Below are 27526 nucleotides of genomic sequence, written 5' to 3'. Positions count from 1 at the left end.
CTGCCCCCCTCAGAATCCCGAACCCGTCCAATCCCCCCTGCTCCTTGTCCCCTGATTGCCTCCTCTAGGGACCTCCCGCCCCTAACTACCCCTCGGGACCCCACCCCCTATCCAACCCTCCTGTCCCCTCACTGCCCCAACCTCTATCCACACTCTACCCTCCCAACAGGCCCTCTGGGACTCCCATGCCTATCCAACCCCCTCTATCCTCCATCCCCTGACTGCCCCCCCCCGAACCTCTGACCTATCCAATCCCCGCTGCTCCTTGTCCCCTGACCGCCCCCTCCCAGAACCCCCCACCCCTAACCACCCCCCCGGGACTCCCATGCCTATCCAACCCCCTCTGTCCCCCATCCCCTGACTGCCCTTTGGGACCTCCTGCCCCTTATCCAACTCCCCCGCTCCCTTACCATGCCGCTCAGAGCAGCAGGAGTTCACAGCTCCGCCACCCAGCCAGAGCATTTAAAGGCATTTAAAAAATATGGTGTTTTAAGAAGGGAGTTGGCTTCTGGTCTCTGTAGAGTGGAGTTAACAATTGTGACCAGAGCAGTCATTGTCTGGCATTGTGGGACAGCTGCTGGAGATCTGTTAGGCTCGGTCACACAGCATCTGCACTTGCTCTGCGTCGACCTCTGCAGCTCAACGCCATCCAGGGAAGTGGTTCTACTGCATCACCTTAACGGGGCGCTTATGTCACCTGGAGACAAATTTAAGTGTAGACGTACACACAAATAGGTTGACACAAGGCGACTTACATTGACCTAACTTTGTAGTGTAGACCGGGTCTTGAGTTACATTTGAAAATAGGACTTAAACTCCTGAGTCACTTAGGCACTTTTGAAAATTTTACCAGTTGTGGTCAGTGTTCCCTCTAATTTTTCCCACCCATGTGTGGAATGAATTTTGTTATGTGCACCAATATGGAGATGATGTGTCACACATCACCTCCATATTGGTGCACATAACAAAATTCATGTGGCGGGGTCAGGCTGAGGGGTTTGGAGTGTGGGGAGGGGGCCAGAGGGTTGGGTTGCAGGGTGGTGAAGTCTACGCTGGAGGTGCAGGCTCTAGGGTGGGGCTGGGGATGAGATGTTTGGGGTGCAGTGGGGCTCCCTGGGGGTGCAGTGGGGAAAGAGGACTTCCCCTGCCTCCCTCAGCTGTCTCTCCCCACAGCAGCACCTGGGCAGGGCTAGGCTGGGCTCAGGGAGCATCTCTTTCTGCCGCAGCCCTGAGTGTCTGCGTGGAATAGGCAGCTGCGCGGCCGCAGAGCTCAGAGGGAACTTAGGTTGTTGTGTCTGTGATCAGTTTGATCACTCTTATTGCTGGCCTGTTAATTTATTTTCCTCCATAGTTTACTAGTTGTAACAGCAAAATTTTGGGAAGTCATTTAGTTTGAAAATATGCACACTACTTAATTTTTTTTAACATAACACTGAAAGGAACATGGCTGATTTAGGGCTTTTCTACATAGGGACACTCAGGAAAGTTAAGTCGGATTAATTAAAGGTGTGAAGTAAAAACACATTAAAGGTCATTAAACCCCTGTGCGGATACTCTCATTCAGAAGTAAAGTGGCCATAGTTTTCTGTAGCTGAATCCCAAAGGGATTTAACTAAAGTGCTTTCATTTCACACCTTTAATTAATTCAACTTAACTTTCTTCTGAGTATTCTGTGTAGGCATGCCCCCTTAGAAATCAAATATCTGAACATTTCTTCGCCGTCATTGTTACAAATAATGGCGAATGTACACTTTAATCCAGTCAAAGTAGTTTCAAAAATTCTGGAAAAGCAGTTCGAGTAGGCTAATAATTTAAAGAGGGCTTGTTAAATTATAAAGAAGTTCAGAGTGTATAGGCCATGTGGGAATGATACCGATGTGTGAGGGAATAGGAACTGAAGAGCTGGTGATTTGGGGTCTGGGGGTCTGGAAAGATTTTGGGCAGCAGGTTGTATTGTGTTAGGGGTACTTCTCAGGAGAAGGTTTCATTTTCAATACTGACACTCTCTACTGAATCCATCTAGCCCACAAATGTTCCCTCAACTCATTTGATTGTCTAGTCTCACTGCTGTGACATTTCCCCTCTCCCGTTTACCTTGTAGGATGGCCTCAAGGGCTTGGCTACCTGACCTTTTTCAGTTAGTGGTAAGAATTAATATTCTGTGCTTCAGAAAACTTCTATTTTTTTTTTAACTCCTTAAGTTTTCTCCCTCCCTTGACCCTTAGGAGCAATATGAACAGGAAGATTTTTTGATTAAGCCCAGTGACAATCTGATCATTTGTGGAAGAGTTGATAAGGACCACTGCAGTCTAGAGGTTCACCGTGAGTAAACAATATTTGGTCATAAAAGCAGGCCTAGAAAATACTCTGCTTATCCAGTCTGATCCCTCTGGCTTTGCAGGACTGCTCCCTCTGTTCTCCGTTTATCCTGGCTTTTGAATAGATGGTGGCATCTGGCACAACTACATTTCTTGTGCTCTTACCTCTGTAAAATAACTGTATAACAAACGCTAATGAACCCTGACCTATATAAATATACCGAGAACCTGTACAGTGAAACATCAGCCAGACAATAATACTCTTATCATTCTTATTTTATGAATACACATAAGCAGCAGGTGCCTCTTATATACCAGATGTTTTAAAATAGTCTCTCAAAAACAAATGAAGATGATATAGGGTGTGCAAGGCATAAACTGAATCAGTCTGTACTTGATGTAGATAAGTACGTTATTCTTCGGTCTGTTGAATTTGTCACCTAAAGTAAATGTTCTGTGGTGCCTATCGTTCTATAGAGAGGCTGTAGCTCTATGCTAGAAACTGACAATATCACAAATATAGCTTCCAGACATTATCTCTACGCTGGGAATATTAATATTTGCTCCATCTGACTGTGTGGGAATGTACTATGTAGAGTGGCTTATTTTTCTCTCCACTGACAAGTTTTTTTTCAAATTCTCTCTCTTTCAGTTTATAATCATGAAGAGGACTCATTTTATGTACACCATGATATCCTCTTACCTGCATACCCTCTAAGTGTGGAGTGGCTTAATTTTGATCCTAATCCTGATGAATCTCCAGGTAATAAATGTCTTTGGGGTGCCAAAAGAGATCATAGCTGTCTAACAATAGCAGTGTTTGAATATGAACTGCATAATTAACTTAAAATGCTGTGACTAAATCATGGTCTCCTGCAGCAACATTAACACAGAAGCAAAGCCAAGACATGGGAGGAAAAATTAAACATGGTGGTGAATGTAATGGGGTGCTCATCTCCTGAGTGCCTCCTAGTGGCAGGGTGTGATACTGCAATCTTTGTCCCACTCATGGCACCCCCTGTAGGTTGCTGACCTTGTAAGACAGGTCTTCAGTGGCTCAGCCTTCCAGCCAAATCACACAGTTGAAAAATGAACCCCTTCTGGGGTAGCAAATACACCTCTACCCCGATATAACGTGACCCGATAGAACACGAATTCGGATATAACGCAGTAAAGCAGCGCTCCGGGGGGGTGGGGCTGCACGCTCCGGCCAATCAAAGCAAGTTCGATATAACGCGATTTCACCTATATCGCGGTAAGATTTTTTTGGCTCCCGAGGACAGCGTTATATTGGAGTAGAGGTGTAGTTCACCAAACTCTCCTCTCACCAGGGTCTTCAGCCCTGTTTCTGGGCCCTTTAAATCTGGCCCTCTGCTCGGGCTTCTGAAGGAGCCTTGTCTCCCTCTTGGGCTTAGGCCCCTTTGCCAGTGGGGGAACCTTGGCCTGCCCTCTACTCCAGGTTCCAGCCCAGGAGTCCTATAAACAGCAGTCACATACTGCTTCCTTCACTTAGTTGTTGCTGCATTCCCTGGGACTCTTCCTACCTGGTCCCTTTACTTTTGCCCATTACCTTAGGGTTAAAGTTCTCAGATATTTTCTCTCTCCCAGGTCCAGTAAATGCAGCCCATCAAGCTCTTTTCTCCAAAGAGGAGCACCCTTCCTCATCTCTCTGGTCCCAGCCAGGAACTGACCTGCTAAGGTCCTGCATCTCCTTTTATCTGAGCCTGCTGGGCTCTTGATTGGCTGCTTCCTTCTGGTTTTTCTAGGGCGGCCTGGAGGACCCACCTTCATTGCTCCTTCCTGGGGCAGGGTGTAATAGGACCTCAGTGCCTCCAGCAGGGGGCCACAAAGGGCCGGGTACACCCCATCACAGTGATCAATTTTTTTTTAGCACTGTAAATGCTTACGTATATATCTGCAGGGTTCTTTTAGTAATGTCATTGTACCAGATGACTAAACTAAAACACCAATACCAATAGCAAACCAAATCTACTAGGCCAGGGGTCGGCAACGTTCGGCACGCGGCTCACCAGGGTAAGCACCCTGGCGGGCTGGGCCAGTTTTATTTACCTGCTGACGCGGCAGGTTCGGTCGATCGCGGCCCCCACTGGCCGCGGTTCGCCGTCCCGGGCCAATGGGGGCAGCGAGAAGCGGCGCGGGCGAGTGATGTGCTGGCCGCAGCTTCTCGCCGCCCCCATTGGTTCGGGACGGCGAACCGCGGCCAGTGGGGGCCGCGATCGGCCGAACCTGCCGCGTCAGCAGGTAAATAAAACTGGCCCGGCCCGCCAGGGTGCTTACCTTGGCAAGCCGTGTGCCGAACGTTGCCGACCCCTGTACTAGGCAGACTAACGGAAAACTTTTCTTTAGACTTCTTGTTTGTAAATGTGTTTGGTTTTGTTCAGAGAAGACATGGCCAACAGAGTCAATCAAATTTATTTTAAAATAACACACTAAAAATTATATTTTATAATTTGGGGTGCTGTACATATTTTTGTTTGCATTTTTATCATTAATTCTACTAAAGGGACGGTACGTACATAAAAAAGTTGGCTCTGAGTGTAATTGTATGACAGGATTACTTGTGATGGTAAGGGGCAGGGCTCAACGGCCCTGGGGCTCACTTCTGGTTTATGTTCTATGTTCTTAAAGCTCATGCTTCAGGGTTTCAGCCAGCCACTGCTCATGGCAGGGTTGTGAAGGGATTTTTCGCCCCCAATGTGTTCTGGAAGGTTGGGGTTTTTTTTAATCTTTTTCCTCTGAAGCCTCGGATGACCATGGTTAGAGAAGGGACACTGCATGGTCTGGGCTAGGGCTCTGAGGTGGCACTGAGCATTCTCTCTCTCTCTCTCTCTCTCAGAGGTGCTTGGCTGGCCAGTTCTTGCCGACAAGCTCTAGTACAGGGGTGGGCAAACTACGGCCCGCGGGCCCCGCGATGCTCTCCAGAAGCGGCCGGCACCACTTCCCTGAGGCCCCCAAGCGGGGGGGCAGAGGGCTGTGTGCGTTGCTCTTGCCTCCAGGCACCGCCCCCCTCAGCTTCCATTGGCCGGGAACAGGGAACCGCGGTCAATGGGAGCTTCGGGGAAGGTACCTGGAGGCGCAGCAAGGGCAGCACACGCGGAGCCCTCCACCCTCCCTTGTGCGGGGCCGGGGACAGGGCAGGCAGGCAGAGATCCTGCCCTGGCCCTGGTGCGTGCCGCTGTCACCCTGGAGCCCGAAGCCCTCCTGCACCCTGCCCCCCAGCTCCCTGCCCTAAGCCCCCTGCCTCCACCTCACACCCCTCCTGCACCCCAGTCCCCTGCCCTGAGCCCCTTTGTACATCCTGCACCCCAACCCCCTGCCCTGAGCCCCCTGCTGCACCCCTGCCGCACCCTGCACCCCTCCTGCATGCCAGCCCCCTTCCCTGAGCCCCCTCATACACCCCACACCCCTCCTCTGCCCAATCCCTTGCCCTGAGCCCCTTCCTGCACACAGCACCCCCTCCCACACCCCACACTCCCTCCCGCACCCCAACCCCCTGCCCCTGCCCTGCATACAATTTCCCCACCCAGATGTGGCCCTTGGCCCAAAAAGTTTGCGCACCCCTGGTCTAGTAGATCACCATATATGGGGTCGGGAAGGAATTTCCCCTCAAGTCAGATTGGCAGTAATGTTGGGGGATTTTCACCTTCCTTTGCAGTGCCTTAGTGCAGGATTATCTGGTACATCTCACTTAATTGTTTCCCTGCCACTGCAGGGGCATTGCACACTGGTACACCTTGGTCCCTCCTATTCTGTGCCTGTGGCACAAAATAGTCTGATCTCCCTGGAAAGTAATACTTTGGTCTCGTTTTGGATGTTGGGTTTGGTGTGTGGGTGCTGGGTAGGGTGGTGGCAGCGGCGTGTGCTATACGGGAGGTCATACAAAATGATCTAATGGTCCCTTCTGGCCTTAAACTCTAGAACTCTGACATACCTTTTTGCAGGCAATTTCTGCTGATGTATTTCTGCTGATTATAAGTAATGGACACTTAACCATGTACAACTGGTAAAAATATGCCATTGAAAGACTGGACACATAGGTATTAATTTAAAATAAGTAATGAAATAGACAGCTTGGTTGTATCACCCAGCACTCTTTGCGTATGTTAATCTAAATAAACACTATAGCTGGCATTTGGTTTTCTTTCTGCAGGAAATTATGTTGCAGTGGGTAACATGACCCCTGTTATTGAGATCTGGGACCTTGATATAGTGGATTCTCTAGAGCCAGTCTTTTCCCTTGGAAGTAAAAAAGAAAAGAAGAAGAAGAAGAAAAAGGGAAAGAAGGTAAATAATGCGTGTCTGCTGATCTGTTTAGATTGTAAAAGCTGCAGGCAGGGACCATGTCTCTGTCTTGTAAAGTTATGAGCCCAGTAATGCACACAGATACTTGCATCTTTTTTTTTTTTTTAATTAATGTATAAGGTCTGGTTTAGTTACCTTTGCCAGAGACACTGCATCTGAAAGATACTATTTGGGCAGTTCACAGAAACTATAAACATGGCTCTATCCAAATAGCTGCTAATTAATATATCATTCAGCTCAAGACCCCACTCTTCTGAGTAATTGAGAAAAGGATTTGCTTTTTTACCCCCTCAGACCTTTAGATCGTAGAAGGCCCAATGGAGAAGAGTAATGATTCTATATAACTTGCTGCTGAAGAGTTTGGATATATACGACTGATGTTTGCAGTAGCATTTCATTAATTTAAAAACCTAGAGGATCTCTCTCACTTACAGGTTACTGGGTTGTGGAGGGAAAAATAGGAGGAGGAAGGATCCTGGAGGACTCCCGTTTACTCAGAACAATGTTCTATGTAGCTTAACTCTTTCATTTCTTAATTTAAAAAAAAGGGGGGGGGGTAAGCATTAGGAGGTAGTGAATCAATGTTGATTGAGGAGAAGGGGGCAGAGTGGGAACCAGAACAATGGGAGTGAGCAGAGAGAATGTGGGGATTCTCCATGCCCACTGGTGAATATTTGAATCTGTGCCAGCTGGTGAAAGGGAGTAGCTATTGCTGCATGCTGGCCAGATAAGGGAAGAAAGGGGAGAAGAGGCAAGCTGAGAGGAGGTGCTGCAGAGGCAGCTCTGTACAGAGAGCCTTTCAGCAGGTGGGAATACGTTGAATTATCACATTGTTCATAATCTGCGCATATAACAGTACGTTAATGAATAATAAATACATGATTTTTCCTGGAAGCTATAACTTTTTTACACCTCTTTAAAATGTATCTGTCTACAGAATTCATCTACAGAAGGGAATCAGGATGGGCATACTGATGCAGTTCTTGACCTTTCATGGAATAAGCAAAACAGGTAAAAGAACACTTGAATGATTACATACAGATAACTATAAATTAGTGTACATGGTTTTGTATGAAATATTTATACATACCTATAACTTTATTGCTTAAAGATCAACTTAACATAGTGCAGAAGTTATTCCAGCTGAAAAGTACTTGAATTCTACACAAGCGAAAATTGAGACTGCCTCAGTTTTTATCAACAGGCAGGGAGGAGCGAGATCCTCCTCTCTGAGCACTGAAGCTATGGAACTATGGGATTTGTGCATAGCTCATCAGATGCAAATTTCAGCAGTCTACCTCACAGGTATTCAGAACACCACACCCGATATTTTCAGCAGACACTTCTCACAGGATTACGAATGGGAGCTAAACACCGAAGTTCTGCATAGTATATTCCGAAGATGGGGGCTGCCAAAGTTCCAGGAACAGGAAGTGTCCTCGTTTCTGCGCAAGTGGGTTTGGGCAACCACTCCTTGGGAGACGCCATTCTTCTATCTTGTGTTTCCTCCAGCACTACTGATACTAAGGGTGATGAACAAGATAAGACAGGACAGAGCCCAATTTATCCTGATAGTGGCAACCTGGCTGAGACAAGCTTTGTACCCTTACCTGCTTCATATGTGTGTCCAACCGTCATTCAAGCTCCTGACCGTTCTACATTTCCTGTCACAGGATGTGGGTTGTGTGCTTCATCCCACTCTAGTGGTTCTCCGCCTGATGGTGTGGCTTCCAGATGATTTACGGGGTTAGAATCCTCCTGCTCTATAGAAGCACAGCAGGTCTTACTGAAAGATCAACCCACATTACTTACCTGCAGAAATGGAAGAGATTCTTCTATTGGCATTGCTGCCTCCAGCCTGATTTGGTGCCACTTTGTCATCGTGGTTTACATGTTGGATCTAAAGAAATTGGGATTATCAATTAGTTTGATTTAAGTTCCATTTGGCTGCAATATCAACCTTCTTCCTCCAGTAGAAGGATTCTCCATATTTGCTCATCCAGTATTGTTTAGGTTTAGTAAGGGTTTGGGGAGACTCTATCGACAAATTAGAAACCCTATCCCAACTTGGGACCTCAACCTGATACTCAGTTACCTTATGAGACCTCCATTCGAACCAATGGCAACCTGTTGTCTGTTACATTTATCTATAAAGATGGACTTTTTAGTAGCTATCATGTCAGCCCGTAGCGTCGTGGATATTGGAGCCCTAATGGCAGATCGCCCCCCATCCCCACCCCGTACGGTCTTCTTTAAGGACAAGGTCTCTGTACATCCATACCCTAAATTCTTACCTAAGATTCTTTCGGAGCTCTGCCTTAATCAGTCCATTCATCTACCAGTATTTTTGCTGAAGCCACGTGGTTCTCTACAGGAATCCTGTTTACACATTCTAGATGTTAGAAGGGCATTAATCTTCTACTTAGATAGGACCCAGCAATATAGGAAGTCACCTAAGCTCTTCATTTCTTTCATGAATAGATTCACAGGGTTCTCGATTTCTACTCAGAGACTGTTGAGGTGGCTATCTGGATGTATTATTATTACTTGTTACGATACTGCAAGCATTCATCCCCTCCTTCCCCGCCTCTTCCACCCCCACCCCCCCCCAAAAAAGGGTGATAGCATATTCAACTAGATCACAGGCAATATCTGTGGCATTACCGAAGTATGTACCAGTATCTGAAATATTTAGGGCTGCTACATGGGCTTAGGTGCATATGTTTTCAAAACATTACGCCCTGGTCCAAGCTGTCAGATTCAATGCAGCATTTGGTTCTGCAGTACTGTTGGCAGCACGGGATTCTATTCTGAAGCTCCCTCCTCCATCAGGGGAAACTGTTTGGAAGCCACCAGAAGTGGAGCAACCATCAGGACAGTACTAGAAGAAGGAGAAGGAGAAGATGAGTGCTCACTTTGTGCAGTAACAGCGGTTCTTCAAGATGTCTATCCCTATGGGTGCTACACTACCCGCCCTCTTACCCATCTGCTTTAGACTGTTCCTTAGGGGGCGTTTGGGTGGAGAAGGAACTGAGGGCACTTTGCCCATACACTCTATATAGCCTTGGTATCCAGCATGAGGAGCACATAGGGTATGTGCACAGGCCGAACGGGCACTGCTAACTGAAAATCTCTGATCAAGGGCTCAAGAAGTACATGCGCACCTGAAGTGGAGCACCCATAGGCACCCACATCTCAAAGAACCGCAGTTACTGGACAAGGTGATTAACCCCTTCTTCCTATCACCTAGGTTGTCTTTCAGTAACACAATTAGTACAGGATCCTCAGCCAGGGTCTTGTAAATGGCTTTTCCAATTAGATACAGTATGATCTTTTCCTCCTGCTGCTAACTCTCTCTGAGGATACACTTGTCAGTTCTGCATACTCATTTTCAGCAGCTGTCAGCAATCTCCTCTGAAAACTCCTGGTTTTATCCGAATATTACAGATGAAAAGATTCTCCTGTAGATATTCACTGAACATACAAGAAATTATTAGATGTTAATTGGCCATGTGTTGTCTACTGAAAAAAAAAGAATGAGTCAAATGACTATGGTGAATGTAAGAAATGATTTAGTGATGGCTCAGTCAATGGTACTCAGTTTGTCTGCAATCGTTCAGCCTTTATCATGGCTAACACCAGCAGCGTGTAACTAGAAAGTCACTTTCATGATGACTAAAAGCAGCTGATCTTTGTAGGAGTAATTTGAGTGACCTTGTATAATATTAAGCCCCTGTACGAAGCTGAATAAGTGATTGGCATTCCTGGTTCTATAATGTACTGAGTAATATAACCTTGTTGACACCAATGGAAGTTGTAGGAAAAATGAATCCTGAAATGCAAAGGTTGGGTGCAAGTCAAGAACGCAAAGAGCAATCTTAGTGCAGCATTTTAAATTGCATTTTAAAAAGTAAGACAAGCTATGACAGCTGTCTACAAATCGCTTTCTGGCTGAAGGGCCTCACTGGCATTATTTGTAAAATGTCCTTGTAATCTGTACTGTGCCTTCTGTAAATTTCCCCTCTGTGGCGTCGCTTTGGGGGAACAGTATTTTGGAGGAATGTTAGATGTCTTTCAGTCAAGAACTTCATTTTAATATGGAAAGTGGGGGGGAAGGCTTCAAACTGTGTGTTAGATTTTATAATTTAACACCTTTAGACAAACAAGGGTGATTTTTGTTGTGCATTTAATAAATCTCTGACACTGCTGCTTGGGCTTTGTCTGATTCAAGTTCTTATCTCTGTATTTACAGCCCTTACCACCATTAATTTTTAAATATGAAACGAGGGCCCAAATGTAAAAACCTTGCAAGTAGCTCCTTTGACTTCAGTAGGATGACTTGTTAGAGTAAGGGTACATCTACACTTACCTCCCGGTCCAGCAGCAGGCAATCGATGTTCTGGGATCGATTTATCGCGTCTGGTCTAGACGCGATAAATCGATCCCGGATCGATCCCGGAAGTGCTTGCCGTCGACGCCGGTACTCCAGCTCGGCGAGAGGAGTACGCGGCATCGACGGGGGAGCCTCCCTGCCGCGTCTGGACCCGCGGTAAGTTCGGACTAAGGTACTTCAAATTCAGCTACGTTATTAACCTTAGTCCGAAGTGGGGAGTTAGTGTGGACCAGGCCTAAGATACTCTATGAGGAGAGTTGCAGGTTCGGGCTGTTAAGTTAGTTAGTGGAGAGTCTGAAGAGGAAAGTACTTGCCAAAAATGGGTTTGTTTGTCTCTTAGCTATGTCAATACAATATTCAAATCTATACTGTGTAGCTCATATTTAAAAACCCCATCTTAAAATGTACAGAAAGGAATAAGTCCTCAAATTTCTTAGTTATATCACTGGTACCATATAATTGACGGGAGAATATTTTTTGGGGGAGAAGAGGGGGGAGAAACACACAACTGTATGAACAGTACACTAATGGTATATCCCTTCAGTACAATAGTGGATTTTCTGTTCAGAAAATTGTAACGCATTGCTATTAAATACTGAATGTTATATTCTTCTCCCAGATTATCTTTTATGCTTGAAGGTTGTAGGCTGAAGACCTGGGCTTACTTGAAATCAGAATCAGGCTGTGTATTTATGACTTAGGGCCACTATTTGTTCACATATATGTAAATGTCTAAAGCTTTTGCTTTTGTATGTTAGAAATGTGTTAGCAAGTGCTTCAGCTGACAACACTGTAATTCTGTGGGATATGTCTGTGGGTAAACCGGCAGCGAACCTTACTTTACATATGGACAAGGTATGTGGATATTGTTATATTTCTTCTGTTGTAAAATATAGAAAAAAACCAAACTGCAACTTATTACATTGAAAGCTTAGCGGCAAACACTAATGTTGCAAAACTGCTTTGGTTATAACCACCATGTCAAACGTTCATAATTTTCTGAGTGAATCACTTTTGTGGATTACACTATTTGGTCTCTGTCAAAATCTGTTTTATTTTATCCTTTGGAAAGTTTGAGGGAATATTTGACTCAGCTTTTTAGGGCGTCTTAAAATACTTTTCATCTAAATGTAACCCCATGACTGTTTTAAGACAATGAGAAGCCTAAAAGTGCTGTCATAAGTGACAGAAGAATCGACCCGCAAGAATGGGCTAGATTGTCAGTAGTTCCTTTATAGGACAATGAGTAATGGTAACAATGTTTCTAGCACAGGTACGTTTTAATTAGGGCTGTCAATTAATCGCTGTTAACTCACGCGATTAACTCAAATAAATTAATCGCAATTAATCGCATCGTTAAACAATAGAATATCAATTGAAATTTATTAAATATTTTGCATGTTTTTCGACATTTTTAATACATTGATTTCTGTTGCAACACAATACAAAGTATACAGTGCTCACTTTATATTTTTATTACAAATATTTGCACTGTAAAAATGATAAAAGAAATAGTATTTTTCAGTTCACCTCATACAAGTACTGTAGTGCAAGCTCTTTATTGTGAAAGTGTAATTTACAAATGTAGATTTTATTTATTTATTTGGTTAGATAACTGCACTTAAAAACAAAACAGTGTAAAACTTTAGAGCTTACAAGTCCACTCAGTCCTACTTCTTGTTCAGCTAATCGCTAGGACAAACAAATGTTTACGTTTATGGGAGATAATGCTGCCTGCTTCTTACTTACAATGTCACCTGAAAGTGAGAACAGACGTTCGCATGGCACTGTGGTAGCCGGCGTCACAAGGTATTTGCGCACCAGATATGCTAAACATTTGTATGCCCCTTCATGCTTCGGCCACCATTCCAGAGGACACACTTCTGTGCTGATGACTCTTGTTTAAAAAAATAATGCTTTAATTAAATTTGTGACTGAACTCCTTGGGGGAGAATTATATGTCTCCTGTTCTATTTTACCTGCATTCTGCCATATATTTCATATTATAGCAGTCTCGGATGATGACCCAGCACATGTTGTTCATTTTAAGAACACTTTCACAGCAGATTTGACAAAATGCAAAGAAGGTACCAATGTGAGATTTCTAAAGATAGCTACAGCATTCGACCCAAGGTTTAAGAATCTGAAGTGCCTTCCAAAATCTGAGAGGGATGAGGTGTGGAGCATGCTTTCAGAAGTCTTAAAAGAGCAACACTCCGATGCAGAAACTACAGAACCCGAACCACCAAAAAAGAAAATCGACCTTCTGCTGGTGGCATCTGACTCAGATGATGAAAATGAACGTGTGTTGGTCCACTCTGCTTCAGATTGTTATTGAGCAGAATCTGTCATCAGCATGGAACCACATCCTCTGGAATGGTGGTTGAAGCCTGAAGGGAGACATGAATCTTTAGCGCCTCTGGCACGTAAATATCTTGCAACACCAGCTACGACAGTGCCATGTGAACGCCTGTTCTGACTTTCAGGTGACATTGTAAACAAGAAGCAGGCAGCGTTATCTCCTGCAAATGGTAACCAAACTTGTTTGGCTGAGCGATTGGCTGAAGTAGGACTTAGTGGACTTCTAGGCTCTAAAGATTTACATTGTTTTGAATGCAGTTTTTTTGTACAAATTTGTGTTTGTAAGTTCAACTTTCATGATAAAGAGATTGCACTACAACAGTGGTTTTCAAACTATGGGTCGCAACCCAGTACTGGGTCGCAGAATGTCAGGCACTGGGTCGCAGCTGCTCTGGTCAGCACCACCGACTGGGCCGTTAAAAGTCCCATCGGCAGTGCTGCCCGGCTAAGGCAGGCTAGTCCCTACCTGACACCACACTGCACCCCGGAAGCAGCCAGCAGCAGGTCCGGATCCTAGGCGGGGGAGCCACAGAGCTCCACACGCTACCTGCACCCAGAGCACCAGCTCCTGGCCAATGGGAGCTGGGAGTGGGGCGGTGCCTGCAGGCGAGAGCTGCATGGAGCCACTTGCATGCCTCCGCCTAGGAGCCAGACCTGCTGCTGGCCGCTTCCGGGGTGCAGTGCAGTCTGTGGTGCCAGGACAGGCAGGAAGCCTGCCTTAGCACCCTCACTGCGCTGCTGACTGGGAGTCGCCTGAGGTAAGCCCATGCCCCAACCCCGTGCCCCAATCCTCTGCCCCAGACCTGAGCCCCCTCCCAAATCCAGAGCCCCTTCCTGCACCCCAAACCCCTCATTCCCGGCCCCACCCCAGAGCCTGTATCCCCAGCCCAGAGCCCTGACCTCCTCCCTGCACCCCTACCCTCTGCCCCAGACCTGAGCCCCCTCCCAAATCCAGAGCCCCTTCCTGCACCCCAAACCCCTCATTCCCGGCCCCACCCCAGAGCCTGTATCCCCAGCCCAGAGCCCTGACCTCCTCCCTGCACCCCTACCCTCTGCCCCAGCCCTGAGCCCCCTCCCACATCCTGAACCCCTCATTCCTGGCCCCACCCCGCAGCCCTCACCCCCTGCCCCAGCCCTGAGCCCCCTCCCACATCCCGAACCCTTCATCCCCAGCTTCATTTGGTCGCGAGCATCAACAATTTTCTTCAGCTGGGTCGCCAGAAAAAAAGTTTGAAAACCACTACACTACTTGTATTAGGTGAAATGAAAAATACTATTTCTTTTGTTTTTTACAGTGCAAATACTTGTAATAAAAATAAATATAAAATGAGCACTGTACACTTTGTATTCTGTGTTGTAATTGAAATCAATACAGTTGAAAATGTAGAAAACATCCCAAAATATTTAAATAAATGGTATTCTATTATTGTTTAACAGCGCGATTAATCTTTTTAATCGCTTGACAACCCTAGTTTTAATATATGGCACCTAGATATTATGATGACAGGTGCTTTAGAAATACTTAGCTCTTTTTGTAATTAAAATGTGAAAATTATTAATATAATCCCAATCATCTAGTCAACGTAGATCAGTAGGTCACTGCTCTTGGAAAACTTCTCATGTCTTTTTTTTTTTTTTTGCTACTGCACGCATAGCTATACAGTTGTTTTTGTCCAACTGGAAGCAGATTTTTTTTACCCGCCCCAGCTTATTTTTTGAAGATTTTTGGCAAATCATGTATTTCTAGTTTCACCTATGGTGAGGTCCTCTTGGAAATCTAAAATATACATCTTCTGTATTGCTAGATGCATACTCTGCTTTGTGAAAAGGTCTTGAGTACCAACAAGTATAACAGAGTTATATGGAATAGTGCTATACCTTATCCTGCATGACACTGACTGAAACAGATGTCCTGTATGTATTTTAAATCCCAATGTGTGTTTCTAAAACTTTCAATGTCCTTATTAGGTCCAGACACTACAATTTCATCCATTTGAAACACAGACCCTTGTTTCTGGATCTTACGATAAGTAAGTGGGGAAATATTTGCTTTTTGCACTATTGTAGGTGGGTGTGGTAGCACCACATTTTATTCAGGTTGCTGGATACTTCCTATTCTAAAACCTCATTTTCTGTAGCTTATAACTTTGCCAATTTTTAACTGTTTGGGATGAAGTTTTCCATGCCAGGTGTCTGCCTCATGCTAATTCTTAATTAATTAATTCAGCCAGAATGTTTTGGCTGCTTCCAAAAACGAGGTTAGGGGAAAATATTTTCCCTTGTCAAATAAATAAATAAGTAAAAATCCTGGCTACATTTTCTTTGTAAAGCTCTAGCGATCCCATGCTTTGGATCAGGTACTTGAAGTTTGGCAGTAGGGGGTGGCCTTTGTCCCAGGAAGGTGCATTTCTTCATTCCCATGAAAAACAGCCTAAATCTGGTCAATTTATACGCCTTTGAACAATTGCAGTTCACTTATGCTCAGTAGAGACTTCTGTGCTCTTGTTGTTCCTCTCTCCATTGGGCCTAGATAGCACACATGAGGAAGTAAGCTGATTTGAATGAAGAAGGGACACAAACCAGACCTATGGGAGGTGTAGATTAGGTTCATGAGACCTATGGGAGATTGGGGGGAGAGGACTGAGTCGGGGGACTGTCTGGGCAAGCAAACTTGGAGCTAGTGGATTGGAGGGAAGAAGATGTGGCGAGGGGAGAACAGATCTGATGGGGAGCTGGAGTGCAAAAGGAGAACTGGGAATGGCTGGATAAAGGGCCTGGGACAAGTAGCCAGGAGAGGGATATAGGGGGCCGTGGGGATGAGGAATGTGGGTTGGGGGAGGTGACAGGAGGCATGAGAGTGACAGATTGGCTAAGGAGTCAGGAGGAGTGGAATTGGGAATGGGTGTGGACAGTAGCTGGAATGGGCTATATGGAATGGTGAGGATAGGACTTGCGGCCAAGGTGACTGGGACTAGGATGAGAAGCCTGAGGAATGGAGATAGGGACTGGGACAGAGACAGAATTGGAATAGGGACAGGTTGGAGAGGATGGGGCACAAGGGATCATGTTTGAGGGGAATAGGCAGAAGTCTGTGCCCCAGACCAGACTTTTTTCCCCAGAGCTTGGAATGGAACCCAAGATTCCTGAGTGTCAACATTCCTCATCTGTCAGCAAATACACTGGCAAAGTGTCCCATCCCACTCCAATGTTGGTCCACACAGAGGATGATAACCTACTATTAGCAGTTACTGTTAGCTCAAGTGGCGGATGTCTCTACAGTGGAGCTAAGGGTTCCAACCCTGACGATGGATGAGCCATGTCTGTCAGTGCGATACCACATGATGGAAATTGGGTGTTTTTAGTTTGCTTTTTTTTTAAATGTAGGAAGTTGCACAGAACTGCATAAAAAGGCCTTTATTAAAGTTGAAAAGTAAAGCGTTCAGAAATGCTAGAATGAAGGTTGCCTGTGCAGCCTGAGTTTGGCTCCCCTGTGTGTCTGCATTATGGTACAGTCTTCAATTATATGATCACATACTATTTTTTTCCACAGGATGCCTGCCTGACTTGTTACATGGGATGGACCCGATCTGGGAGTGAATTGGGGTTTTGTAGTGAAAGAGACTTTTGTCTGTAGGATGCCGGTTTCATTTCTTGCAGAAATTGAGAGCTGTGTAGTAAATGAAGCAGGGAACTGCATGAAGAGCAAAGATGGTCTCAGGTTGAATGCTGCCCTGGAAAATGGGATTCTATCCCTGGGTAATAGGAATTCTATCCCTGTGTGAGTTCCTGTGTGATCTTGGGCAAGTCACTTAAGCCAAATATTTCACAGATTGCCACTAATTGTATATTCCTCATTTCCTGGATGCCAAACTAGAGACCCTGGGGTCTGATTTGCAGAAGTGCTGAGCACTCATAGCTGCAATTATAGTCAGTCGGAGCTGTGCTTTGAACATATTAAGTGCTATATCATGTTAACTACTCTGAAAAATCTGGTTCTATATGTCTCAAATAGAGCACCCAGAATGAGTAGATACTTTTGATATTCATTTCTCTGTTCCTCACATCTCCATCTGTAAAATTGGGATAATACCTCCTCACAGAGATGTTGTGAAGATAAATTAATGTTTGTGAGGTACTCAAATACTATAGTGATGAGCACTATAGAAAAGTCAATGAGCAGATTCTCTCTTTGGAGCAGGGGTTGAACACTGTGTAGTAAATAAGGCGTGAGGCCACCTGCTGCACCGTGAGAAGATAAAATATTGAGTAGCTGCTCGTCCATTTAGTGCACTGCATAAGGCGCAGGGGGCCTGTGGAAAAAATCAGATGTGATCATGTCTTTAAAGACTCTCTCCTGCTGTGTGCTCACAAGAGGGCTGAATTAAGGTTGCACAGGCATTCTGCCATTTCCTAACTTTTGAGTGCTTGACTTTGTGACCTTACTAATGTTCTTTTAATGTAGTTTTTTGTTTGTAATATATAAAGGGACATAAAGTGTTTATAGGGGAATACAGAGGTTCCCGCTTTGGTGTATAGTCACTTCGCTGTTTCTTAGCTATACTTCCTGCGTGTATGTTTTCTGCTAAAATACCAGTCATCCTGTTTCAGTTATTAATTTATTTAGGTATCTCTTAGCAGGTCTTTGTTTCCAAAGCTTGCATTTGACTACTTCAGAAGGACCTGTTCTCATATTTGTCTGAGAGGGGAGTAATTTTATCTGATTTATGGTACCCACTGTAATTTCATTTGTTCACCGTAACTGCTTTTTCCTGTCAAATTTCTGTTCTAGTTTTTAATGCTTTCCCTTTACATTACCACATTTAAAAATGTATCCAAGGCAGTCACCCCTTTTCATTTGCTGCATTTAGCTTATCTTAGAAATCTTGTACATTCTCTTAAAATATTTAGCTGGCCTCTGGGATGGTTTTGAGTCTACTCCTATGTCCAGTCTCCCTTTTTTTGCTGGGGCAGACTTCACCAAGTCATCTGCAGACAGTCCTCCAATGCCATAAACACCTGTAAAGCATTGTACTGATTTCCTTAAAGTATCCTGTGACCTAGAAGTAGTTGAAGGCTTCTAGAGGGTGTTTGTTGAAATGTGCTTTCTTGACATAAAAGTCAAGGAAATCTATTAAAAGCTATGCTATAGCTAAAATTGTGCTTTTCTACTGTGTGATGGAAGACGTGAGGCTTTCAGAAGAATGTTTGTTTGGGCTTTTTTATGTTTTTGTTTTTAAACTACAAGATAGTGTGGGAACAGGTTACATTGTGGGTATTAACTTAGTTGAAGAGGTTTCTAAAGCTATGGTGTCTCTTTCCTCCTTCCAGGGGTGAAAGTAAGCCGGTACGGGACGGTAAAAAGTATTCGCCAATACCGGCCCGTACCCCGCTGGCTTTAAAGCAGGGTCCTTTGCCGCAGCAGTGCTTTAACGTCGCTGGCCCTTTTGCGTCCCCCGTCGGTGGTCCTGCGGAGTCCCTTAAAGCACTGCCGCGGCAAAGGACCCTGCTTAAAGCGCTGCCCCTTTTGCTGCTGCGCCCCTCCAGCCGCCAATTGCGTGGGGGCGGGGGGAAGGAGCAGCTGCCCTGGGGCTGCCAATTTAAAAGGGCCTGGGGCTCCGGGTGTTGCGGCAGCAGCTGGAGTCCCGGGCTCTTTAAATCACTGCTGGAGCCCTGGGCAGCATGGGCCAGGCAGTGTGGAAGGGCTGGCTGGGGGATGCTGACCCCAAGCCCCGCCCCTTCTGCCCAAGGCCCCACCCCTTTTGGAGGCCGGAGCCAGCCCCCGTACTGGTAAGTCTTCGGCTTTACTTTCATCCCTGCCTCCTTTCATTAACATCAAACAACTTCGGCATGCTTGCTGCCACTTGAAGAGTTTCTGCCCCATTGGGCTCAACACAAGAATTATCAGAGTCCCACATGAGCCGCTCATTCTCATCTGCTCTCGCTCGTTTTAAATATAGGATCTCCCCAGCCACTTCTAAAGCTTAATTTCCTGTTTAAAGCATATTTGAAAATACACACAAGATGCATTTTTCATAAATTGATTTCCTAACTAATATTTTATTTTCTAACAAACTGGTTATTTGAAACTAGTAAAATGAAATGATGTATGTTCATATTGAAGTGATACATTCGTGTATAATCCTGGCCCCTATGCGATAGTATTTCCTATGTAGTGTAGTGATTGTATTGGAATTCATCTGCCTCATTTAGTCTCAACAGAATGGCACTTGTACCCACAAGAAACACCTTGGTGCATAATATAAATCCTTTCTACCCCTTTAGCATCATCTTTTATTTGCTTTTTCAAAAGTGAATCTGAAAACCTAAATATTTCCTGTGTTTTGAAGCTGCTTCCATTAAAATTCATGAATAAATTAGTGAAAACATTGCTAGGTGATGATGATCAAACAAATTTCATGAAATGTTCAGATGTGATTTCTTCTAGGTCTGCTGTTCTGTATGACTGTAGAAGTCCACAGGATAATCATCGAATCTGGCGGTTTAGTGGACAGGTTGAGAGAGTGACTTGGAATCATTTTTCACCTTGTAACTTCTTAGTGAGTATATATTGTATATTCTTTCACCATACACTTTTGGCTATCGTTGTTGCACTTTACCTGTTAATCAAAGATAAATGTGTAGCTAGTCAGCTGTTGTCACTGCTATTTCATGGACTGAGTTGAGCTACCAGCATTTTCCACCTTGATTGATAACCCACTAACAATTAAGAATACTGATTACTTATGAATTTGGTATCTTTTTTCACATGAATGCAGTTACACCATCACTAAGCCAATTTGTGCTGTTTCCTTATCACCCTGGAGACTTATTTCTTAGCCATGTTTCATTAATTTCTGGTGGTTGAAGCAGATTTTCCTCTGCTGCCAGCCCTGTTACGTCTCACTGTTACCCTGTACTGATATGTTACTTGCTCAGGATTTTTATTTCAAAGATTTTAAGTGTAGATGAGACAACTTTAATTCCTTACTTAAGCACTAGAAGGCACTGTCTCACAAGTGTAGCTGAGCAAAAAATACTGAAATTTTAATGAAAAAACAGGGTTAGACAGGAATTCAGTCTCCACATCTCATTCACTTCTTCACTTACAATCACCAAAAGTGACTTGCATTTCATTACATTTGTGAAGTAATCACCTTTTTGCTAAGACCACCAACTCATTTTGCATAGACCGGACATCAGATAACTTTTCAGTTACTATTGACCGGGGATAGATTTGAAAATCTATTTCTTTGTAGTTAATGAATTTGTTTTATTGTGAGTACAAGTAATGAGGCATAAAAGTCAGAAATAGGCGCTAGAAAATGTTTTATTTTTCTTGTAACTAACTTCACAGACTATATTAGATTCAAGCAAAATATCTCACCACATGCTTCTAGTAGCATTACTGACCAAAATCTTCAGATCAGAACCTCTCCCCCACAGTTCCATGGCTGTTTCCTGTGTATTCTCAGGTGTAGAGAATAAGGTGGGCAGGGAAAAAGAGAATGGCGTCTTGGGGTATTTGCCCCTCCTTTTTTATAGTTCCTCTTTGAAAAGCATTTCCAGCTAAGAACCAGGAGATAGGTAGTCTGCTGAAAGAAGGAGACTCAATGTTGTTTCTTTGTTGAGATGCAGATCTCTTGGTCCTTGCCTCCCTTCCTTGTCAAAGACTTGTCTGGGAAATGTACTTCAGTCATGATTTTAGCTTATGTTCATAACTTTACATATAATGTTGCTATGTGCACTTTACCTTGATATTACTGATCAGCAAGTTGAGTTTTCAAATGATACATCACAAGGCATACCTTATACAAAGGTTATTATAATAGTGCATAGGGTGTGAACTCAGGGGTGTTTTCCATCACATACCCCATTACCTAGTGTTTGAGTCATACAGCATGTCAGGTGTGCAAGCTATCTAAGTGCAAGCTTAATCAAGCGTAATTTCTTGTTTAAGAAATTAGTGTTCATCTTGTTCAGGATACTATAATATAAAATCTGAATTTTATTGGATTTTACAAACTTTAGATTGGATGCTTAATTCTTAGGCTGTTTCTCGTGAATTGATATGGCAATTTCTTTTGACAAAGTAATGTTTTCCCCAGGCTAGCACAGAAGATGGCTTTGTGTACTGTCTAGATGCTCGTTCCGATAAGCCACTTTTTACTCTGAAGGCTCATAATGAGGAAGTATCTGGTAAATTTTATATCTTCCTTTTATATTTAAAATGTGCCCATTAATGTGTAGTTGGAATAAGTCTTTTAAATAGTTAAGTGAATATGAACTTGTTTGAGAGAGGCAGCCTTTTGTTTAGCAAAAACCTTTAGTACTAATCATGGTAGCTGGCCATTTAAATGGCCTCTTGGTCGAGTTGTATTTTAAGGGATGCATGTTTTGACCATAATGCATTTTTCTCCTAGAATTACATGAATAAAAATGGCAAAGCAGATCTCACTGGTTTGGTTCACATTCTTGAATGAAGTAGTTTGCACAAAATTATTCCTGCATGAAGAGGATTCTGCAAAAACAAAAAAACCCAAAACACCATTGATCTTTTTTATATTTTAGTTTTTTAGATTAATAATCTCTCTCACACTCTGGATCAATGATTATTAATACTAATACGTACACACGCTGCAACTGCCTCAAAAATGAGCACATAGTCTGGGATAACAAAAAGAGGTCTCGCACTCATAGTTGAAAGAGGAGGCCATGAGGTTGAACAGTTTTCAGAGAAGCCATGAAGTAAGGAATTAGCAATTGGAAGGAGAGGATTGAGCCATGATTTGAAGTCCAAGAGGTCCTGGTTACTGCCAGAGGAGACAGGGACACTGAAGGTTTTTTCACACCCAGAAGGATCCCTGCTTCTCCCACTAAGTGCGGGGCGGGGGCGCAATGTTTCTATTAGTCTCCACACTGCTTCCTTTAAGGCACATGGAGACTGAAGTTCTTTCGACTTCCCTTTAAAATGTTACACAGGGAAGAAAAATATGTAACAATTAAATGGTGATTTTAAACTGATCTATTCTAACTTTTCAGGACTCCAATTAAGCAGTCAGATCAAAGGGTGCCTTGTGACATCATCTGCTGACAAATATGTAAAAATTTGGGATATACTGGGGGACAAACCAAGTCTGATCCATTCCAGGGATATGAAAATGGTAGGTAACTTATAGGTCACTTCTAAGAAAGTTTACTTATAAACCATGATTAATAGAGCTCACTTCTGATTTTAACCAGGCTTCATTGTCTTGTTCTCCTTAACACTTCAGATGAATTGGGCATCTTGTCCTGGGTACTGTTAGTACATCACACAATTCAACACACGACTGGAAGCCTCTGCTTTAAAAATATCCAATTTTTACAAAATCATTCAAAATCAGTTTTCAAGAGGCATAGCAGGGCCTTACATTTGTTTAACTTGTTCCGTCAAGGTGTGTGAAGGTGACTGTTTTTTTTTACATTAAAACAATATTTTTTCCTCTAGGGTGTTCTCTTCTGTGCAGCTTGTTGCCCTGATTTGCCATTTGTCTATGCCTTTGGAGGGGAGAGAGAAGGGCTTCGAGTCTGGGATATAAGCAGTATTTCTGCAGGTAACATCATCTCATTATTCAGAGTTTCAGGATTCTATTTTTTCTCCCTAATATACTGCATGTCCAGTAATACATCAAATGAAGCAACAAGGCAGTTGTGAGAGAACTGCAGGTAATGAAGTGTGTCCAGCATCCTGTTACGTTGTTCTGCTGCTAACTGTGTGCCACGCACTTTGGGTAGATTAGTCTCTGCCCTCGTGAGGTTTCAGTCTAAGTGGAATAGATGCCTTGATCTCATGCTTTGAAATATGGCATTGCACTCTCACAATGAAAGTGGTGGAATCCTGCTTCTTTTAAAAAAAATAAAAAAGGGTATCTTCAAATTCTTAACAAAAATCAACTTTTTTGAAGTGAAGCCTCCAGTGTTTGTTAAAAATGACGTATTTTCTTTCAATGTGTATACAAAGGTGACATTGGTATAGCTTATTCTTTTCGTTTCAGTCTGATGTACTTTTTTTTTTTAAATGCTGGCTGCATGGCTGAGGTTGAGGATCTTCACAGTTACTTTTTATATTTTGTCTCTAGAACCACCGGCTTCTAATATGCAAAAAAAACTTTTGGCTGTGGTTTGCAACAGTGGGAACTGGCTTTGGCCGCATGCCCAATTGTATTTTTATCAAGTGTAATAAACGGTAGTGATGTTGGATCTACCTTTTTAAAGCCATGCAGAAATCAAATGTAAATCTAAACCCTAAAACCAGAATTAAATTTTAAGCATAACACCTTATGCAAAACTTAGCCTATCTCCAAGTGTGAATAGATGGATACCACTTAAGTACATAGGAAACAACCTGCCTTTCTCACACTTATCTTCAGACAGAACAATCACAGACCATTTGCAACATGACCACAGAACAGCAGCCAGCGTCTCTGTGGGGGAGAAGTACCATGCCTTCCTCTTAATGTATTTAGTTAGGATAATTCCTTTGTTTTGAAACATAAAACTTAAACCCTCCTGGTTTGGGAAAAAAAGCTTTCAAGACTCTGTTCGACTAAGTTTAAGATTCCCATTTCATTACTGTAAACCATGCTTTAGCTACTGTAGTGATCTTCTCTCCAGGATACTAGCACTTATGTAATCTCTTGTGTTGCAGTGAATGAAGTTTTTGGAAGCAGAGAGAGGTTGGTACCTGCCAATACAAACTCTGCAACTAGCAGCTCCTTTGCCAGCAGTAGCAGCAAAAGTCCATAAGCAAAAATGGAATCATGACGGATCAAACCTCACATAGATGGTATATAAATGCAAAACATCAATCCAGAGTATACTTTGGGACTACAGTTAATGTGTACTCTGCACCCACTGGTTTGGAAATGTTTATGGAAGTGTATCAAGTTTACTGCAATCTGCAGCTTTTTTTCATCTTGTGGGAGGAAAACATGGTCTTGTGGTTAAGGCACAGGAGTCAGAAGTTATGGTTCCTGCCTCTCACTGACTTGGAAAAGTTAAGTGACATGCCTGCACCTTGCTTTACCTTGCACTGAAATGGGGATAGCACATCACATTTTGTTTGTAAACTTCACTTGTAAAGTGATGTATCTTTGGCAGGAAAGCACTGTGCTGCTGTAGAGTGTATATAAAGGATTGGAATGAATGGATTTCTTTTTAGTTGCAAATGAAAACTACTTCAACTGAAAATTGCCATAGTACTTAAGTCAAGGGCTGAACAAAAACTCTTTTAGTGTAAGTAGTCAAACAATGCTTAAGTTCCCCCAGAGTAAGCTGAGGATTGACTGTTTAACAAATGTCCAGTATCGCTTTTGAAAGATTAACATCTTACTTTAAATCTCTTAGAACAGTGTTTTTCAACTGGTGGATGGCAACCACTAGGGGGAGGGAGGTGAAAGGCAATTGGGGGCTGTTAAGCATTATAAAACTACCATACAATCTAAAGCAAAGAAAATCTCACTCCCTGTACACCTTTACCCTTCAACGTCAACTGTTCTGTAAGCTTCTCAATACACACAAATGACACAGGTTTATTGTTGTGATATTGATACATTTTCCCCCCTCTTTCCTAGTAAATGGAAGGGGGTTGTAGAAATCTTTGGCTGTGAATAATAGGTCACCAACCTGAAATAGTCTTAGAATATGAAATAGGCCAGAGATGCATCTTAAACCAGCCACAGGCCATGGCCATTACACAAAGTTTGGGATATTCTTTAAATACAGTATCTTAGTCTACTAAGAGATTTAAACACATGCAGCTATCACCCATTCTTATTAAACTGGAGGGAACACAGAGAGGTCTTTTAAACAGTCTAATTAGGTTTACCTAATTATGGAATGGGTTAGGATAGCAGTAGCTAATGGATATGAAGTGTGCATAATGGAAAGCTGTACCTGGCGTGTACTTAATTTTTAAACAACACTGTTTCAGTGTGTCCTATTTTAAAATAAGAAAGACACAACAAAGTAAGTCCTGCCAGGATAAAGATAAAAGGGGGGGAGGGGTTGTACTTAGCCCAGTGCTGGTTGCCTGTGGTGGAGGACTTGCTGTCCTGTCCCAAACTCTAGCTTGCTGATTAAAGCAGGAACTCTGAAAACATTTCAGGTTTGTCTGTTCTTGCCATAGCTTCCTCTCTTGCCTTCAACCTACGTGCTTTAGTAGTTCTTCTTGTGCACTGCAGAGGAGTGCAGATCACTGGGTTTTTTCCCCCAAGTAATCTATCCCTAACCTATAATCTTGACTCCAGCCGCCTTCTTAAAATATCCTTCTGTCAGTTAGGTTTAGTTGCCAATATCTCACAGTAAAGTTTCAGCTCCTAGAATGATGATCTGTGAGAAATTCCGTTTCTAGTTCCTTTTTAAAATGAGGCTAGACTGTGCGGTATTTTGTTTGTTTTTTACCAATATACTGAGTTATACTAGTATACGCCCTAGTGTGGTTGTAATTACACAAAGGTGACACGCTGCTTATTTCCCCTTCCCATATGAGAATAATTTTGTACATACTAGGGCAGTTGTATTACTTTAGCTTTATCAGTATAGATAAATTATTTTAAAAAAACAAACTAGAAAACTGTTATTAAATTCCATATTCCTTGGGCTGGTGCCTTTTTTTTTAAATTGATAATGTATATTTGAGCCCCCAGGAGCTGTGAAAGTACTGTATTGTCAATTAATACTATCATGTTTTTAGCTAATTTTCTTGAAACTTTTGGAAATGGGGGGGAATCAATCACTATGTAGAATCTGCTTTTGTGCCCCCAGATTCAGTTAACAAGGGATCTCCTTTTGTACAAGTAAACTTTACATTCTGCTTTTCAAGGTATGACATGTAGAAGTAATTGCTAAGTGGCTGTTTTCAAAATCTTTATGCTTATGCATGGTCTGTCTTTCACGTAATGGAGTTCTTGCTAATTGTGTGCTCCTTTAGTGGCGGAGATGCAAATTATGTTATTTCTCTAAAGCAGTTGCGCCTGCTGTGCTTACTGTAAAAAAAACACCGTGACTTTTTTCAGAAGCGAAGGGTGTGCTGCGCGTCCAGCTTTGTTTTAATTTATTTTCCAGTTGCTTTTGCCATGTAAACATAAGCCCTACTGGCAGCATGACAGGTGACTAGCTCAGTGAGAAGAGCAGTGCTCTGTCCGGGCTGCAGGGAAATGCCTTGCTCTACTTGTGATCTGCAGATGGGACTTCCTCTCCTAGAGCCAGGCAGCTTCAGCACCTAAGCCCTTTCTTGCAAAAATGTTAAGTGCCTACCTACCTCCCCCCAAACCAGTCCTGGAGTGGCTCTGCTCCCTTATAACTCAAGGGTTAGGGTACTCAGAATGGATGTGGGAGATCCTGGTTCTATCCCCACCCCTGTCTGATGAGATGGATTTCAAGGGGGGTTCTGTACCTCCTGGCCGAGGGCTCTCTTGCTTGTTGAAAACTTTCTACTTTAAATCACTAAATAAATATTACTTAGGCTAGAGAGAGCAAGTGCCTCTATAGCCTAGTGCATAGGCCACTCAGCTGTGAGGGGGCAGATTCCTGCTCACCTCCTCTCTCAGTTGGTGGTGGGGGGCAGGGGCTCTCCCACATCCTGAATGTGTATCCTAACCCCCTGGCCTGCAGGTCATAAGAAAGTCTCCTTCCTCACCCTCCTGGAACCCTCTGGATGGAGCTAAGCCTGCCCAGAGTACACCCATCCAGCTGTGAGAGACAGGAAGATCTGATTTCCCCTGGTTTGATAATCATGCTGGGGCTGAGGTATAAAAGACATCCAGCTGCCTGCCCAGAGTCAGAAACTTGACAGTAAAACTTTAGGTGCCACACTAGTTTAGATGGAAGGTGAATGGGGGATTGCAGTCTGACCCCTCAGTCTTCCTTACTTGCCAACTTTTGTAAACAAAAACCCAGTAGATACTAATTTACACAGATTTGCTGCCATGGTGCCTGTTTGTCTGGGTCATGCCTACTACATGCATTCACACAGTACATCCTTTTCCCACTCTCATGCTCCTTACATGTACCCTCTGCCCTGGCCCCTCCTGCTGTGTACCACAGCCTGAATATATATAGTCAGTCTGTTTCCCCCCCACACACACACACC

General features: G+C 43.5%; 1 protein-coding gene across 3 annotated transcripts in view; it reads left to right on the top strand.

Annotated features, from left to right (window-relative positions):
• Positions 1-26415, top strand: part of PWP1 (PWP1 homolog, endonuclein) — a 34068-nt gene extending 7653 nt beyond the window's left edge. For 2 of the 3 annotated variants that reach the window (XM_065564670.1, XM_065564677.1), the window contains 11 exons: positions 2226-2322; positions 2971-3081; positions 6490-6623; positions 7579-7652; positions 11793-11889; positions 15364-15425; positions 19841-19952; positions 21501-21591; positions 22435-22556; positions 22883-22988; positions 24083-26415. In XM_065564670.1, the coding sequence (XP_065420742.1) occupies positions 2226-2322; positions 2971-3081; positions 6490-6623; positions 7579-7652; positions 11793-11889; positions 15364-15425; positions 19841-19952; positions 21501-21591; positions 22435-22556; positions 22883-22988; positions 24083-24180 (1104 nt within the window). In that variant the 3' untranslated portion in view covers positions 24181-26415. Of the gene's footprint in view, positions 1-2225; positions 2323-2970; positions 3082-6489; positions 6624-7578; positions 7653-11792; positions 11890-15363; positions 15426-19824; positions 19953-21500; positions 21592-22434; positions 22557-22882; positions 22989-24082 lie in introns of all 3 variants that reach the window. The other variant, XR_010592040.1, reaches the window with a different exon arrangement.
• The last annotated feature ends 1111 nt before the right edge of the window (positions 26416-27526 follow it).

The sequence above is a fragment of the Chrysemys picta genome, chromosome 1, assembly GCF_011386835.1.
Source record: "Chrysemys picta bellii isolate R12L10 chromosome 1, ASM1138683v2, whole genome shotgun sequence".
NCBI classification, from domain to species: Eukaryota; Metazoa; Chordata; order Testudines; family Emydidae; genus Chrysemys; species Chrysemys picta.
Note: the sequence above shows the minus strand (reverse complement) of the source record. Positions and strands in the feature narration are given on the sequence as shown.